General features: G+C 50.0%; 1 protein-coding gene across 1 annotated transcript in view; it reads right to left on the reverse strand.

Moving 5' to 3' along the window:
• TMCC2 (transmembrane and coiled-coil domain family 2) overlaps positions 1-14,023 on the reverse strand; it is a 64,070-nt gene extending 50,047 nt beyond the window's left edge. The window contains exon 1 of the mRNA XM_090025254.1: positions 13,514-14,023. Coding sequence (XP_089881380.1) covers positions 13,514-13,696 — 183 coding nt within the window. The 5' untranslated portion in view covers positions 13,697-14,023. The remainder of the gene's footprint in view (positions 1-13,513) is intronic.
• Positions 14,024-16,963: the final 2,940 nt, after the last annotated feature.

The raw sequence follows: 16,963 nt of genomic DNA on the forward strand, positions 1-16,963 counted from the left end.
GGACCTCAGACTAGCCCAGAACACATGAGCAAAGCAAACGGGTAACTTCCGACAAGCCCCTGTGGTTTGTGCGACCTGCCCTGCACAATGGCAACCTAAAAAAAGCCAAGTGTTTTCTTTAGCTGGAAACACCATGGTTACTTCTAGCTTTTGAAATGCATCTGCCAACGCACTGGAAAGCACCACCCGCTCTGATCGTGCTCCAGAAAACACGTGGCACCAGTTCTCCCCAGTGTCATTACCACTTTCTTCTGGAAAGGCAGCAACAACGATGCGATCAGCCCCCTGGACATTAGATCTCCTCACCCTGCGCACAAATTTCCTCCGAGATGGACTTCAGGCATTTTTCTTGCCAGACGCACCAAGACGTTTAGGGCTACAGGCTGCTGGGGCTCAAGCAGATGGCCAGCGTTTGACATTAGCTGGGTTTCCACTATGGGAACTTAAAAGCTGGTGTCCATCTGGATGATGCATCAACCTTGCCATGCCCTAGATGGACATTAGTAAAAACAACAGAAAAGAGCCAACCATGGGATGCAGAGAGTCAGAATGCACTCTTGGTCACTTCAGTTTAAACCCAAATGATCTCCACTGGAGTTAGGTCAATGGTCCTATTTTTACCTGGGTGAGATGAGCATTTAGCTAATTGCCTTTAGCTTCCACATCCACCGTTCCTTTATAGCTTGAGGGCACAGGCAATGCCTAAAGGTTGCTGCCATTTGATGGCTGCTCAGCAGCCTCTGAGAAATGTGTGCAGTTGGTTTCAGTCCAGCTCCCAGCGGGAGGGATGACCATATCTCACAGCCCGTCATTGCAGCTGGCCATGGACTTAATGAATGAAGGAGACCAAATTGTCCTCTCATCCCCAGGCCAGCTCCTCCAGGTCAGATCTAAAGTTTGTGGTAGAAGAGCAGAGGCAAAACCCGTGCTGCTGTTAACTGTGCGGTCCCAGGTTTCTGGTTCATTTAAGCACTTTACAATTCTAGGATTAAAATCCTCCGATCCTGAAGTCCCTGGGAGCGTTACTGCGGACTTTGACGAGGGCAGGATCCTCTCTCAGGGCCACCGATTCAGCATCTTTTATCCACACTTGTGCACAGGAAGGAAACGTGAAGTGGGATCACAACTCAGGGCTGTTTAGCCACTGCGGTCCCTCAAAAAAACCAACACGTTCCGGAAAGACAGCTGTGTTTGCAACACAAATCCTACAGGAACTTGCAGATGGCTGAAGCCATTCGTGCCGGCCGAAAGAGAATACCATTTCCTAAAAGAACCACCCTAGCATATGCATTCGCAGAGGTCCTAATTCTCACCTCGCCTCTGATAGCTACAACGAATTAGGGTGATATTTATAGCACTTGGATCCTACATTGCCAGCCACAAGAACACTATAGGGCAAAAACTTTCATCTTCCTGTTATCCAGGCATAATGAAGATTTATAGCCCTGGGGCTCTACCTGAGAAATATATAACAAATGCACAGAGCTGAGACTCTGCTTCAGGAAACCGTGATTTAAATTTTATTCTATTTATAAAGTCTCTATGGAAACAGAGGCAGCATTAGATAGATAATAAGTATAAACCCACAGATTTTTACCATCAAGGGTACAATATGGCTCTGGAGTCTTTGTTTGCTCCTTAGAAGTCCCCTGGGAAAAGTAATGACCAGTTCCCACGCTTTTAGAATAACTAAAATAAAACAAAAGGAGGATAGGGAGGCAGGAATAAAAGAAAAGACCTTTTTTTCTCTTCTTTTTTGCCAGATGCATCTGCAGCAGTTCGGGTCATGTCATTTTTAGTGGCTTTGAAGCATAACAATTCAATCTGGTAGAAAACTTCACTTAATAAAAGCATTAATAGTAGCCCTCCCATTGACTTAAGGAGGGGGAAGATTTTATTTCTAGAATGTAAAGGGCTCAAACGAACCACAAAGCATGCTGTCCACCTCAGATTTTCCTCAAAGACATGTGCACGGGCCATACAGATACAACCGCCCCAGGGTTTACAGGAAATTTGTATGCGACAAAAAAAAAGTCAGGGCCATTCGATTGCATGCATTTGCATGATATTGTTTGACCGGAAGGGTGAAATTCAGCACTGAATGTAAGGTGTATAAACCAAAGGGCTTGTCTACACAAAGAACTTGGCCTTGTGGATTAGCATCCCATGCAGAAACCTCTCCTGGCACTTCACATTTACTCCAAAATGATTAACGCACTTCTGAAGGGGGGTAATTATTATGAAAGAAAAATCACTTGGACTCCAGAATGGAGCGTCCACGCAAACAGCTGTTCTGGAAGAGCTACTCTGGAAAAGTTCCCAATACCGACAGCCCTAAACGTGTTGAAAGCATTAAGATCCATACAAACATTTCCATTGCGTTAATTCCATCGGAAACCTTTTTAAAAAAATCAAATGGCGATCCCCTCCAGCACCATGTGCACACCCAAGTCAGCCCTGCAGACCAGGAGGTGCCTGTTTGAATGCGTCAACACTTGTATAGCACAGCATCTGCCAGAGAGAACTGGTTCTCCCGAGAGCCTATGCAACTCTGATTTAGTGACTCTAAAGGTACAGCTTGACCCCGATATCTACACCTGAGATGTCTGAAGGTGTTTTAACCCATAATAATAGCCCAGCGTTGAATCTTACACTTATAAATTCCAAGGCAGGCAAAACACAAACATTTGCTCCAAAAGACAAAAAGTTTATATAACTTGTGTAGCCTCTCTATAGCAGTTCAGTCATGTCATGTCAATGCGAATTGGCACCAATTTCAAAATCTAAGCATAGACACAATCCAAAGCGAATTTCCCTGGAAATGACCTCAAAGAAAAGGCAGGGTAGAGACGTGCCTTTACAGACTGAATAAAATCTACAGCCGCATCCCCATGAGCAAGGGTGTCCAGTTGCTGTGGGGAAAAAAGCAGCAGCCCAAATTCACGCGGCTGCTCTTTGCCCTGGCGTACACCCTTGCGCGTGGGTTTAGAACTGGGAAAAATGCTCTAGGTGGGGTAGAGCAGGCTGGGGCCAGCATCTGGGCTGGCCCCAGCAGCCTTAACTAGGATCCTGGGGGCCTCCCGGGGCTCCAGCAGTAGCTATCCAGAGCCTGGCTGGCAGCAAGAGCATGACTCTGGCCATCCATGCTCCAGTTTTGGATGGTGCACACTGCTACCATGTGCATCACTATTTTTTACCCCCCCCCCCCGGTACTGTTTTTTGATACTAGGATTTCCCAGTACCTAAATTTGTGCAAATATGCAGTGTAGAGAACCAAATCACATGCTTGGGGTGCCTTCTGCAGCACCTCAAAAGCCTTGGCCGTGCTGCATAACTCAAGTGCATGCTCATGTAGACGCGGCCTGTCTATTTATATAAAGAAAAGGTGACTTGAACTACTCTGCGAGCATTACCCAGGAAGAGAGGACTAGAAAGGTTAATGAATAGCAATAGAAAAAAAATACAGCTTTAATACTCTAAACAGCTACTCATAAAATAAGCAAGCATTTAAATATCTCTGTTAGCTTTTAAATATCTGTGAGGTCAAACCTAGAGCGCTTATTCAGTTCTGACTTGATTCTGATTCAAGCAAAAATTCCCCAGGTTTCCAATGGGAGTTTTGCCTAAGTAAGAACTTGGGGCTTTGGCCCTGTGTTTTTCAATCTGTCAGGGAGAGAAAAGAACAAAGGAAAAGGTTTGCTAGATTCTTGTTCAGCAGCAGTTGGGAACTGGTTGGTGTTCATATGTCAGAGAAAAACAGCATTGTTTTCCAAATATCTAGTTGGAAAGGTAGAACAAACCCAAGTTGTTGTTTTTTTTTTAAAAAAAAAAAAAAAGAGAGAGAGAGAACGAAATGAAAAATGGTCTAAAAATCTCAAGAGGGCTTTGAAAGTCTCAGCCATGTATGTTTATAAATGATGGTGAATTTACATGTACAGTGGCATGAAGGAATTAACATTTGGAGGCCATCAGGGTGAAGTTTGATATGGTTTGTTAAGAGGAATCTCATCCAAAATGTCTGTGCGCCAGCTCCAAAAAATGCATGACAATCTGTTTAGTTTTTAAAAAATGATCGCTGTTTCAAGAAGTGACTAGCACACAAATCGCCGTGATGGATCGTTAAGGCTTTAAAATCTACCGAATATTTTGCTCTCTCAATACAAATGGCCAGGCTCATCTCAGATACGTGGGTCTGATACCATTGACCTCTAAGGAGCTACCTTGGTTTGTACCAGTTTGTGTAAAAGGAGAAAATCAAATGTGAACTGTTGCTAACTTTGGAAAGGGGAGGCAAAGGATTTGTTTGAACACAGTTCTGAACTGAACAGTTTTTGGTTCTTTTTCTTACCTTCCTAAATTATTTACACATTGAGGAAGCTAATTGTTACAGCGCAATCAAACACTGATGCAGACAGGGAGATTCACAGTCAGAAAGTGGCGGCTAAAAGTTAAGGTACATTATCATCAGCCATTACATTCGTGTGTCCTTTTCTCCTAGAATTGGTCAAAACACTTAGATGCGACTTTTTACAGCGTGAAAAGTTGCCTTCTGTCAAATCAGAAATCTTTGGCAGGAGCAGACTGGTTTTCATGGGAATTTTATCTGGAAGATTTCCTGGCTCAGGTTCTGGACGAAATTTCCGGGCAGACGGAGGTGGGTTAGGGCCTTCACGTCGGAGGTGAGAGAACCAGATCCGCCCATGGTTTTCCACACCCCAGAGAGGAGCCCTAAGTAACTACTGGGTTATAAGCCATTCTGGGATAGATTGCACATACTCTCTCTTTCACCTTTTATTAAAGGTTTTTGACTCAGACGCAGCATCTAAACAAAGTTTGAAACCTCAACATTTTTTAGCAAGTAGAATTTGAGTTTTCCAGCCAGTCCCTCTTTGTAAATCCATATGTCCCCCGCCCAAAGCAGTGACAGTTTTATGTGCACGAGCAGGGTGCACTGCTAACTGGGACTGGGGGTGGGTGGAGGGGTGTTTAGCTAGCTGCAGCAAGGGAAGGGCAGTAGAAATTCAAGCCAGCCCCACAACATCCTTCAAATGGTCTTTGAATTTCTAGACTTCTCAGCTGGTTTCATTATTTATTATGACTTCTGTTACTACAGAGCCAAAGCATCCTAGTCAGGGATCGGGACCGCACTGTGCTCGGCACTACAGAAACACAGAGCTACGCGACGGTGTCTGAGCCAAAAAGCTTGGAGACGAGGCACGGACACAGGTAGACGAGTACAAGGAGAAAAGGAGATGATATTGGGCAGGATGATGGGCTGTAGCCTCAGCACACCCAAAACACGTGCTGCCAGGTTCTTCTTAGGCACCTCGGCAAAGAGAGTTTTAAGATGGGATCTGGAAGAGAATAATGAGTCAGCTTTTTACATGCGTAATGGGAGCTTCCTCCGGCAGGAGAGAAAGCTGAAAGGTGTTTCAAAACCTAGCAAGCAGAAGCCGGAGGCTGGTAATAAGGCAGGGGCAGAGAAAAAGAGAAGACAGGAAGGGCCAGGATAATAGATCCAGGGATCTGATCCAACACTTCACTGATCCACTGGGAACCAGAGGGAACCAGGGAGCATTTTCCAAACAGAAACACAGCTATTGCCATGGCTGAGCCTCTGCAAAGCCAGAGCAGGCCCCTTCACCGGCTCCAGGGTCCCGTGAAAGAGAGAGATAACAGTGACTGACATATGCGTACAGTGTGTGCACGTGTGTAAAAATATACAGAATAAATAGGAGACAACGTGTATCAGGATAAGTTATAAACTCATAAGGTAAATTATTAATTTATTTCTAATCTGTATCATCACATCATATAATCTGTTCCAATGTGTTTGTAACTATTATACACGAATACGATACATAATACAAAACACACATGCACTCACACATCCACAACAAAACACTACACATTTCTCCCCCTGGGGAAAGATGCGAGAAGAAACATGAGACAGATATTAGTCACATTACTTAATGCACTTAACGTAGTGCTGGATAGTGCTCAGATACTGCGCTGACGAATGCAGCAGCAGAACCGATGCAAAACGGGTCCTTTAGTAGCTGTCAGCATGCCTCAAAAATTGGTCTCAGCCAGGAGAGCTGGTGCAAATCCTGCTCAAATCCCAGACCCTGAGTGACATTTACAGACTAATGCAAAGCAAATAAGACCTTTGCCACGGCCCCCTCTGCAACCCACATGTGTTAGAAGACAAGTTTTGTGTCATAAGTAATGCAATTAGCACCAACCCACAAGCATTTCACCCACTCTTGTCACCTGCATGACTGCAAAGACATTAAGAACCCAACTGTTCTTCACTTGGGGGTGAAAGCAAGGCTGCTTAACTGCTCGAGTGCTGGTGAACTGGTCTGAATGCAGGGCAAACGTACCCGCGGAGCATTTTCATGGTGCTAGGTACAAGTAGGTGTTTCATGTGCTTGGTGGCTAAAGACTGCTGAACGTACTAGGCCTATCCGGGTTGTTGGTTGCAGCCGTGTTGGTCTAAGAACATAGGTCGACAAGGTTCTTTGGGTAGATGTGATCTCTTTTATTAGACCAGCTAAATAGTTGGGAAAATTGCTCTTTTAAAGCTTTCAGGCACAAACAGCCTTCTCCAGGCATAGAGAGACTCTGCAGTTTCCCAAGACCTCTCCAGAGCACTGATGCTCTCAGTGGAACGCTGTAACTGGGAACGGGATGACTTGTAACAGAAGCAAAGGAAATCCCCCAGCGCAAGGGACATTTAAAGTGAGCAGTAGCAGAGGGCACGTAGTAGCAGGGGATCCGCATTTGAAGAGCTGACCAGGTGGGTGAAACTCCCCCCAACCCAGAGCTTGTGCATTATCCCAAACACCTGCTTGAAGGCTCACATGGTGGTGCAGAGGTGTTTGGGCTGGTGCTGCAGAGGTGACTGTGAGGCAGGGCGCATGGAGGGACAGCAGGGACGTGCCGGACTCAGGAAATTATCTGCTGCGTTGTTTGCTTAAACTATTCTCTCCCACCAAGACGCAAACTCTTCACTGAGAGAGCGCGGGGCGTCAGTCAGTCCAGGCTCTTGTCTGCTGTCCCAAACCCTGCCACCGACTAACTGCAGGACCTCAGGCAAGACGCTTGCCCTTTCTGTGCCTATGCTTTCCTTCTGTCAAACAGGGGTGATCATTAATAAGCCGCACATACCTCATCAAAAGAGTTGTGAGAACTAATTATTAGTGCTTGGGAAATGTTTGGGAACCTCAGCTGAAACACGATAGGGAGGGAAATTATGTCGCTAATACCATTATAGTTATTATCATCAAGTAACCGCTCGGCGCTCCGGTCTCCGAGCGGGGCGGGCTGTTCCAGACAGCCAGCTGGCACCTCTGCATTCTCCGAGCGGGGGCTGCGGGTGGGTAGGTAACATTAGCCAGACTCCAGGCAGCACTTTGCGGGTGTGTGCGAAACAGGGAGGGGGAGTAGGAGGGCTCAGTGCCAGGAGACGAAGATAAACGACTTGACAGGGCGATGACAAATCAGGCCATGCCAGTGACCAAGCTGCTGCTGCCGATAGATTTGGGTAACTGCAGGAGACTCAGCTTACCTTGAGGCTGTCCTTTTAAAACCAAGAATGCATATGCATTGTTGAGGGAATAAATGCAAGTACAGCCCGGGCTCACAGCATGGGGGGTTATGGTCTTCGTGAGAGGAAAGAAGACGTGTTCTGGGGGGCAAGGAAATCCAACACAGGTCTTCAAAGGTTTTGCAGGAAGGCGAATTAGAAGTGGTGGGGTAAAGCAGACTGTCAGTGGTGTCTTGCATCCAAAAGAGCATGCCCACATCTGTAAGGAAAAACAGAGCAAAACCTGGGCCCGAGGCCCAGGACTAGGCTCCAAAAGAGCTTTTCCTGAGTGGAAATTAGGTTAAGACTGAGTCTAGCCATCGGGGTTTGGTTCCACAGGCCCAACACACTGGAGCCATCAGGGGTGTTTGCATTCACTTTGCTGGGACTCTGAATCCCTCTGTAAGTGCCCCTGAAGGCCCTGATTGCAGCATTTTCTCCATCCCAGCCTGCCAACGCCATGTCAAGTTGTCACATCGGCACCAGCCCACAGCGCACCCAACTGAGCCCCGCTGACCCCTCGGCTTGCCCATGGAGGGAAGGGCTGGGTAAAGAGACAGGTCTTGCACCCTGTCCTGATGGAAAGAAAATCAGTCTGACCAAAGAGAGGGGATTAAGTCCCTGAGTCGAAGACACTCTAGGGCCAACCTGACACATCTGTGGGCTGTCAGCTCCAAGCCCATTCTGCTATGGGGAGGGGTGCTGAGCACAAGCCAGCTCCCCTGGCGTGTCACTCCTCTACACTTCAGGGTGGGAACCAAGGGAAGACATCTGGCTGCTTTCCACTAGCGTGCACCACGGATGCTGCGCAAAGAGAAGAGTGGTACTCAGGATGCTAAGCTGATCGTGATTTAAACAGAAGAGAGAAGCAGAGACCAGATTGCCGAGATCATGACGGTGTTTGCTCAAAGCTGTGGCTGGTTTCAACATCCTTCCTCTCACTTCTGCAGCCATCAAAGTGCCCAGTTATGGAGAAAAAAAAAAAAAAGAGCAGATGAAGATGCTGAGATCAAAGAGGCTTGGGGAATGAGAGGATGCAATCTAAGCATCCAGTCCCTCATGGCATCACTGCCACAAGAGTCCCTGCCTGCTGCCTCCGAGAGTCGAAGCCCAGGGCCAAGGATGCTTTCTTGCAAGGTGCTTTGTATGGATTCAGTCACGCTGCTGCAGCACTCAAAAATATCTGCCACCCAACATATTTATAGGCAGACTTATGTGTCATGCATCTGCTCTGCTCCTTGCCAGGACATTTGTGTGTGTGATGGAAAGCTTGCTCATATCAAAGGAGCTGGAGTTACACTTGTAAAAGAAAAGCTGTCATGCATTTGCTAGCGAGAGTGACTGGCTGGCTTTGAGCGAACATAAAGACGACAACGGAGTTCTCTGTTCCCAGGTCGCCAGCCTGAAACCAACCTCGGTGGGCACTGAGCAACAGTTGACGTCTGTCTGTTCGGTGCTCGCTGGGGGATTCCACGGTGGGTTTTGATCTGTCGGTGTTCACAGGACAAAGCCACCGTAACCCGTACTGTTAATGGTAGTTGTGTTACAGGGGCAAAGGTCTGCACAGTCCACTGACTGCGAACCTCGCTCCAGGCCTTGTAGGCACCTACTCCTGCTCAGGCTGACTGCTGTTTCTTGCTGTTCTACCTATGTTTTTATCCTCTTCCTTTCTCTTGTCCCTTTCAACTACTCTTTGTGCTTTCCATACTCTCTTTCTGCTTCCCCCTTATTCTATTTTTCTCTGTGGCTTGCCCATCCCGGCCACTCTCTCCTATTTTTTCCCCTGTCCCCTCACCTGGTTTCCTCATCCACCACCAGTGCCCCTGCCATGAGGATGCCAAACCAGGCATGATCCCCTTTTCAGCAGGCAACAGCAGAGCAGAGGAGCATCTGGGCTACCTGTGCCCTGTGCTAAACCTGTTAACCTGTGAGCAGAAGGGGAAGGTGGGCACGTCTACACATTCGTTAATGTGCAGTTGTTACTGAGCATTTAAGTTAGTACTTGCTTAATGACGTACTAACTAAACGTGCAATAACTAGAGTTACTGCGCAGTAGTACCGGAGAATGCCTTTTTAGTGACGCTACTGTGCAGTAGCCTAATAATACTGCACAGCAGCGTATTAGCACCGTCTGTGCTGTGGTGTGCTACCACGCAGTGTTATTAAGCTACTGCACATTAAGCATCTTGTGTAGATGCTCCTGGTATCGGCCAAAGGAATCTCCAGGGCTAGATGACCAGCAGGTGCTAATCTCTCCCAAATCCCCCCAGCAGCACATGCTGCAATCACTGAAGGCTAATCTGTGTGTTCCTTAGTCTCAGTGCCAAGCAATTACTCAGGGAAGAACTGCACCAGTAGCCCCCAGTGTTTTGGCATGACAATATTTTACAACGCAAGTGTGCACCTCTACAGGAGCATCTTTTATCTGATCGCAAACCATTTTGCAAACATACACTAATTAAACTCAAAAGCATTAATTACATCTCTTAGCACCTCGGCAGATGCTCTAAAATTAGCATCCACCTTCTAGCGACAGAGAGATTAGCACAAAATGATCAAGTGACCAGCCTAAGTTTGCACAGCTGGTCAGTGCCAGCACCGGGAATAGAAGCCCAGGAGTCCTGTGAAAGCTGTGGGAAGCAGTGAGACATTGCTTCGCATGAGCTTTGCCCAGCAAAGGCAGGTTTGATGATTCACTCTACGCTGACAGCAGGCAACAAAGCTCCAAATGAGCTTAACGTCATGAATCTAGAAGCAAATCTGCATTAGGGACCGAGTTCCCACACCAGCAAAGACAATGGGACTTAGGTGACTGGTTTCAGTGGGAGATGGATCAGGTCCCATATTAGGAAAGGCTTTGGCTACTGCTAAGGCTAGAGGTGCAGCCTGCTTGTGGCTTCATATAAATTAAAAACCTAACTACTGGTGATATTAATCAAGCATGCTCTGGCCAGGCCAGAAGTGCACCTCCTCCTGGTTTCTTCCTTACACAGCCCCGGAAAGCGCGTGCAGCTCTTTATTTTCACATCGATGGCTCCCTTTAATTGTAAGGGACTCTTGCAGACTTGGGCCCTTCATTTAGCCGTGGAAGAGAGAAGGCTCCTGCTGCAGTGGTGCCAATGACCCTCACCCTGCCTCGCTCAGGCCACTCAACTGCAATGCAAAGCAGTCATGCAGAGGAGAGGGGGCAGGTCAGACTCCTTGGCTCAGTCACTGGCCACTCTGCCGCGATGGCTAAGAAGAGAGCATGCTTGTGCCAGCCACGACAAAGAGACTTGTGCAACAGGCACAGAGCCTGAGTTTGGGAGGCCTCAGCCTATCTCAGATCTCTCCAGGCAGCGCTCAGCTGTGGATTTAACTCCATGGCAGCATCCTGTAAGTGTGAGAACCCCTTAATGGTCCCCTGAGCACCTTTTGCCCTCTCAAAAATCTTAAATATCTAAGTCTAAACCGGATTAGCGATCCCCCAGACATGGATCACTTATTCAAACCAAGGGAAGGCAGCTAGGGTGGGCAGTGGAGGAAAATCCCCCCTCTGCAGGGGCCAGTGCAAGGCCTGTGCAGAACTCGAGTCTCCCTTTTCCCTCAGGATAGGGCCCTCCGTCCCTCTGGGTCCAGCACTGGCAAGCCTGACAGTGCTCAGAGAGCCCAGGAGAGAGGCAAACGTGCTGCTCAAAGCAGATCGCTGTGGGCTCCAGGCCTCTGTTATGCCCTTAGCGATCCACAGCTTCATACACTGCTGTTTATAGGATGACAGTGACAGGTGCAGGTCAGTAATCATAAAGGCCGGCAGAAGTGACAGAGGCAGAGAGCTCCACTCCTAAAGGGAAAAGGAGTCCAATGCAGCAGCAATTTGGATTAAATGACCTCAGAGAGAAGTCAGCTTTCCTTTCACTGCACCTCTGCGTGGGGGGCTGGCACCCATCGGCAGAGAGAGGTAAAGCATTCACCTGCAAGTCGTAACTCCAGGGCTCCGTCCCTGGCTTGCCGTGCGACTGTGGCCATGATATCCATGCTCTCAAGGCCAGATCTGCAGCTGGCATAACCTATAGCTCTGCTGGGTTCACACTAGCTACAGATGTGGCGTTCTGGACCAGAGTCCCCTGTCTGTGGCTAATGATGCTTCCTCACCTTTATCCAGCGCCTTGCTCCCCAGGAGTGTAAGCTATGAAGACACTATAACAAGTGGTAGAAGATGCATCTGAGACCGTGTTGAAAATACAGTGCCAGGGAAATGCTCCGCAGCGCCCGACGATTCTGACGGATAGTTGCAGCCAGAAAATTAGCCGCTGGAAAAAGCACAAATCAAGCCCCTCTGTCACACTGCCATTGTGCTCCGCTATTAATAACTCCCGATCAGCATGGCTGTTTTCAAATCCAATTGAAACGTAAGCGATCTACGCTCTACCTGGGACTTCCAAATTTGCCTTTTTGGCTTTCTGCTTCACAGTGGGCATGTCTACATGAGACGCTAACCGCACAGTAGCCTAACAACACTGCACAGTAGCCTAACAACACTGCACAGGCAAAACGCGTGCTAATACGCTACTGCGTGGTAGTATTAAGCTACTTGTGTAAAAACCCATGTGCCAATGCTACTGAGTGGTAGCACCAGTTCCTGCACATTGATTTAGTAGCTAGCATCCAAGTACTAAACTTAATGCACCGTAATTACGGTGTGTTAACAAACGTGTAGATGTACCCAGTGAGTGATAGATGAGGACTCACGAGCTGCAGCCCCCAACAACAATGCATGAGGCAAAGTTGAACCCAGCTTTCTTGCACTGCTGCAAAAAGCTTGCTTTTGTCTGGAAAAGGAAGCATGGCCCAAAGGCAGGAAGGCAGAAACGGCTCATATTCATAGTCACTTTTCTCACTATAACTGCACTGTAATCCTATTAGGCCAGAGGAGTAGTCTTGTTTAGCTCCTTCCTGCTTGCTGCCATGGGTTACTAGAGTTTTCACTTAGCAAGACCTGCTTGGCTCTTCTGCAGAAGGCAGGCTCTGCCTCCCTCTCTCATCCGTTAAGGCAGCTCCGTCCGAGCAAAGCTTCTGCTTCAGGTCCAAACGCACAGACCCAGATGCCCATCTCAGTCACGGCAGCAGAGCTCCCTTTAAAGCAATGGAGTTACGCTGCATTTAATCTGGGGTGCAGATATTCTTCCACGCAGACCCTCTTAACAGGAGAGTAACATCAGTTTGTAAAGTCCAGAGTTGCCAGCCTGTTATTCCTAATGCCTCACAAACCGCAGCCTTTTTATCCTTATTACTTATATTACAGGCGTGCCTACTGGCCCCATGCAGCCCCCAGCCTCCTCATGCCTGTACAAACACACGTGACTGCCAGTCCCTGATTTACTGTACCTAGAGTCTAGTGCTCACAATAATAATACTTAGCTCCTCTCCCGCAGCACGTGCCCCCAGCCTGCAAAGCGCTTTACCGAAAAGGCAAGTTTCATCCTCCCTATTTTGCAGACGGGAAAAGAGAGGTGCAGGAGAGGGCAGCGGATGGGCCAAAGTCACCCCACAGCCCCGCTGTAAAGCCAGGTCTCCCGTGTGCTAGCCCCGTGCTCTGTGGGGTGGGATATCCTCTCTTTTTGGAAAGCCGCTGGCGGGGTTTCACCCAGCACCATTGCTCAGCAAATCTCACCCTCTCTGCAGGTGAGCCTCCGACTGTGGTCCCCTTTTCATCTTCCGGCCACCCATGGTTTGCAGCCGGGGTGATGGAGAGAGGCAAACCCCTCTGCTCGCATGCATCGGGGGGAGGAGCAGGGCACACTGCAGTGCTGAGAGAAAACCCTGCTGTGGCCCAGCCAGGGGAGGACAGGTATCCCCACGCTCGCAACACGGGGCACGGCAGGGTGGGACCCGGCTGCAGCCGCGCGCAGGGGGAGGCCAAGCCCCTGGGCGCCGAAGGCTCACCTTTAGGTCGGGAGGCTTGCTCCGGGGCAGCGCGGGAGGCACGGGGTTGGGGTTCCCGGGGGCGCCCGCCTCGGCCCCCGGAGCCACGGCCCCTTCCCCGGGCCTGCCATCCCCGGGCACCTCTTCAGCCCCGGCGCCGTCCTCCTCGGGCTGCTGCAGCTCGTCCGACTTGCACCGCTTCATGCCGGCGGGGCCGCGCAGGGGTCCAGGATGCTGCGGGCTGCGGGGGCAGGGCTCCGGGATGTGGGCTGCGGGGGGCAGGGCTCCGGGACGCGGGGGAGGATGCAGAGGTGCGGGATGCGGGGTGCGGAGATGGAGAGGTGCGGGGTGGAGGGTGCAGAAGTCCGGGATGCAGGATGCTCAGCGCCCGCGGGATGCTCTCACCGGGAGCGGGGGCGGGAGGAGGCGGGCGAGGGCGAGGGCGAGGGCGAGGGCCCGGCCCCCGGCCCCCGGCCCTGCGGCATGGGCAGCGCCCCGGTGCAGCCCCGCGCGCCGCCCGGCCCGCGCGCAGCCTAGCCCGGCCGGGGGGACTGACAGCCGCTCCCCGCCAATCCGGGCGGGCGGCCGCGCCGGAGCCCCGCCAGGGGGCGTGTCCCGGCCCGGCGCAGGTTTGGTTGGCCCGCGCGCCCCCCCCCCCCCCGCGGAGCTGTCGGCGCAGCTGGTGCTGCACGGCCGGGGGCACCCACAGCCCCGCCCCGCCCCCCGCTGCACGTCTGTCCTGCCCTCAAGCGCTGCAAGTTGACTCGCTTCAGCCCCTCCAAGCAGGTCTTCCTGGCTTCCTGTCCCGGGAGAGGGCCCGGCTGCCTGGCGCTGAGGCGCGCCGAGTCGCCCGCTTGCCCTTGGCCCCTCGTGCCCGCAGGCAGAGACGCCGGAGGCTGTTCCCCCGGTCGCGGGGCCTGTGGGGGAAGTCGAGGTTGGATATTAGGAAAAACCTCCTGGCTAGGAGGGTGGTAAAGCCCTGGAACAGGTGACCCGGAGAGGTGGTGGGGTCTCCCTCCTTGGGGGTTAAGACCCTGGTAGACAACGCCTTGCTGGGATGATGTAGTCGGGGCTGGTCCGGCTTTGTGCGGGGGGCGGAGGAGAAGTGACTCCTCAGCTCCCTTCCACCCTCTTTTCTGTGATTCAGTCTGGCTGGGGTGCTGTAGTTGGGGCTGGTCCTACTCGGTGACCTCCTGAGGGCCCTTCCACCCGCCTTGTCTGTGATCCTCCGAAGGTTTGGGCTGCTCCCCTCCACACGCACAGCAGGAAAAGAGGCAGCGTTTGCCCTTGTTCTCAGCACAGCTGGCCTGGGCACTGGGCAGCAAGTTGGCACATGTGTGCGGCCCTGAGGCTCAGGGAAGCCCCAGCACCGGGCGCAGGGCCCAGGGGTTTGTCCAGCTCGTGGAGCACGATGTTGCGGCAACAAAAGCCCTGGCAGGTCCGTGTTGAATACTGAAAGGAGAGGAGCCAGCACTCACACTTTGAACAGCCCGTGGTTCTGGTGCTGAAGCGTTGCATCCTTCTGTGTTTCAATGTCAGCTGTCATTGGGATGCATCATCATTAACCCGGCCAGGCCCCGGGGAGGAATGCGGGGTGAGAGAGAGGAGGGAACGAAAGGGGCACGTGACAATAGAGTAATGCCAGACAGGTCCCTATCCAGATGAGTTACCAGATAGTGTAACTATCTATATTTAATGCTGCCCACTGAAGGAGTCAGAGTTGAAGCCAATCTCTAGTGATGGTCGGCACAAAGCACTCAACCCCTCTGTCCTCGAAGGGCTTTTATACCTTCCTCTGTAGCATCTGGCGTGGGCCACTCCCTGAGATAGGATTGTGGGCTGGATGGTTTGTGAGCCTGAGCCAGTATAATCCCTACCTCCCTAGTCCATTTCCTACTCATCAGATGACTCAGGAATATAGCATAGTATTTAAGGCCTAGGACTGGGATTTTCCCTGCCGGTGACCTGCCGTGTGCCTTGCAGTCTCTCTGAGTAAACCCCTTATTGACAGGATTTCGGGGCACAAAGACTGTGGGGCTTGGAGCACTTTGGAGGGAAGATGCTCTGCACTATCAGGCATGGTGACACTTGGCAAATGCATCATTACAAGGTGTCGGTGAAGGTGAACTGTGGGCCAAACCCTGAGGCTTTCAATTGTTTTCCGTTCAGCCTAGAGTCAAGCAAAACTCTTGGCTGATTTTAGCTACTAACAACAATTCAGGGCCTCAAAACACAACCCTATGACATGATCACATCTTAAGGCTTGCAGGGAAATGGATTTACTGTATGGAAACAAGAGGGTCTCAGTAGCTCACAGGTGTCCTGCTTTATCAAGGACAAAGCAATTAGAAGGGTCCATAAGCATCTTGTCTTATCTGCAATGGTTTTCTTATTTTTGGTTTCTAACTGAGACCTGTTATTTCAACACAGAACAGATGTGATCCGGTAGGTGGTCTCAGTCCTTGGGCTATTTTTGCAAAGAGTTATTTTTACTATGTCCTGATATAGCTTTATAAGCATATTAGTTTGTCTCCACAAGAGCCAAGGGTTTAGCATGCCTGCATAATTCTTTTTCCAAATACAAAACCCTGTTGAACAAAGGCACCCTGTTGTTTGCATGAGTACAGGACAGCTTCCTTGGGGGTCAAATCCAATCTCTAGTGACTGGGGCCTACCCTTGATGAGTTTATGAGTTTGATCTGTTTATGCAACCAATTTATGTGACATAGCTGCCTGTGCGAGCAGGGGACAGGATTCGGTGACCCCAAAGATCCTTTTCAGTCCTAGGTTCTCATTAGATTCAGTTTTGATTGCTAACTTATCCCCTCACAGGAACAGAGGGCAGTTTTCCTGAATCTATATAACCAGGTGTGTTGTGTACTTGGGCTAAACTTATATTATACTACTTCACATGAGGGTCGCCAACCCTCCAGGATTGCTGTGGGGCCTCTAGGAATTAGATATAAATCTCCAGGAGACAGCGGAGAGTCACTTGAGTGATAAATGATAGGACATTCATTCAAATAAATATGAAATGTCTAAATCCAATTTATAGAGTAGTCCAGTGGGCTGTTTTTTTAAAATATAATAGTCAGGTGCATTTGCCCTCCTGATGTAATGACTCATTAATGTCTTTACTTTATGTGATGAAATCTCCTGGAATAGAGTCAAACAGAGTAGGCAACTGTACTTCACCCTCCTATAGCATCTTTTCTTTGAGAATGTCCTGGCAGACTTTATTTAGTTGAGCTTCACGACAACCCGTACGAGGTGGGTCTTGGTATACCCGTTTGACGGATGGGAAAATGAGGACTGAGAGAAGGGTACTGACTGGCCAGCAGTCATACCGTGATGTCACGGCTGCCTCTGGACTGGGATCCTCCCTCCTGGGCACTGGTCCAACCACCAAGCATCCCAACACTATTGCACTCAGGGTCTGATCTGTTGAGCATCTGCCATTTCCACGCCCCC

The sequence above is a fragment of the Crocodylus siamensis genome, chromosome 13 (genome assembly GCF_052110815.1).
Source record: "Crocodylus siamensis isolate JL-2025a chromosome 13, ASM5211081v1, whole genome shotgun sequence".
Taxonomy (NCBI): Eukaryota; Metazoa; Chordata; order Crocodylia; family Crocodylidae; genus Crocodylus; species Crocodylus siamensis.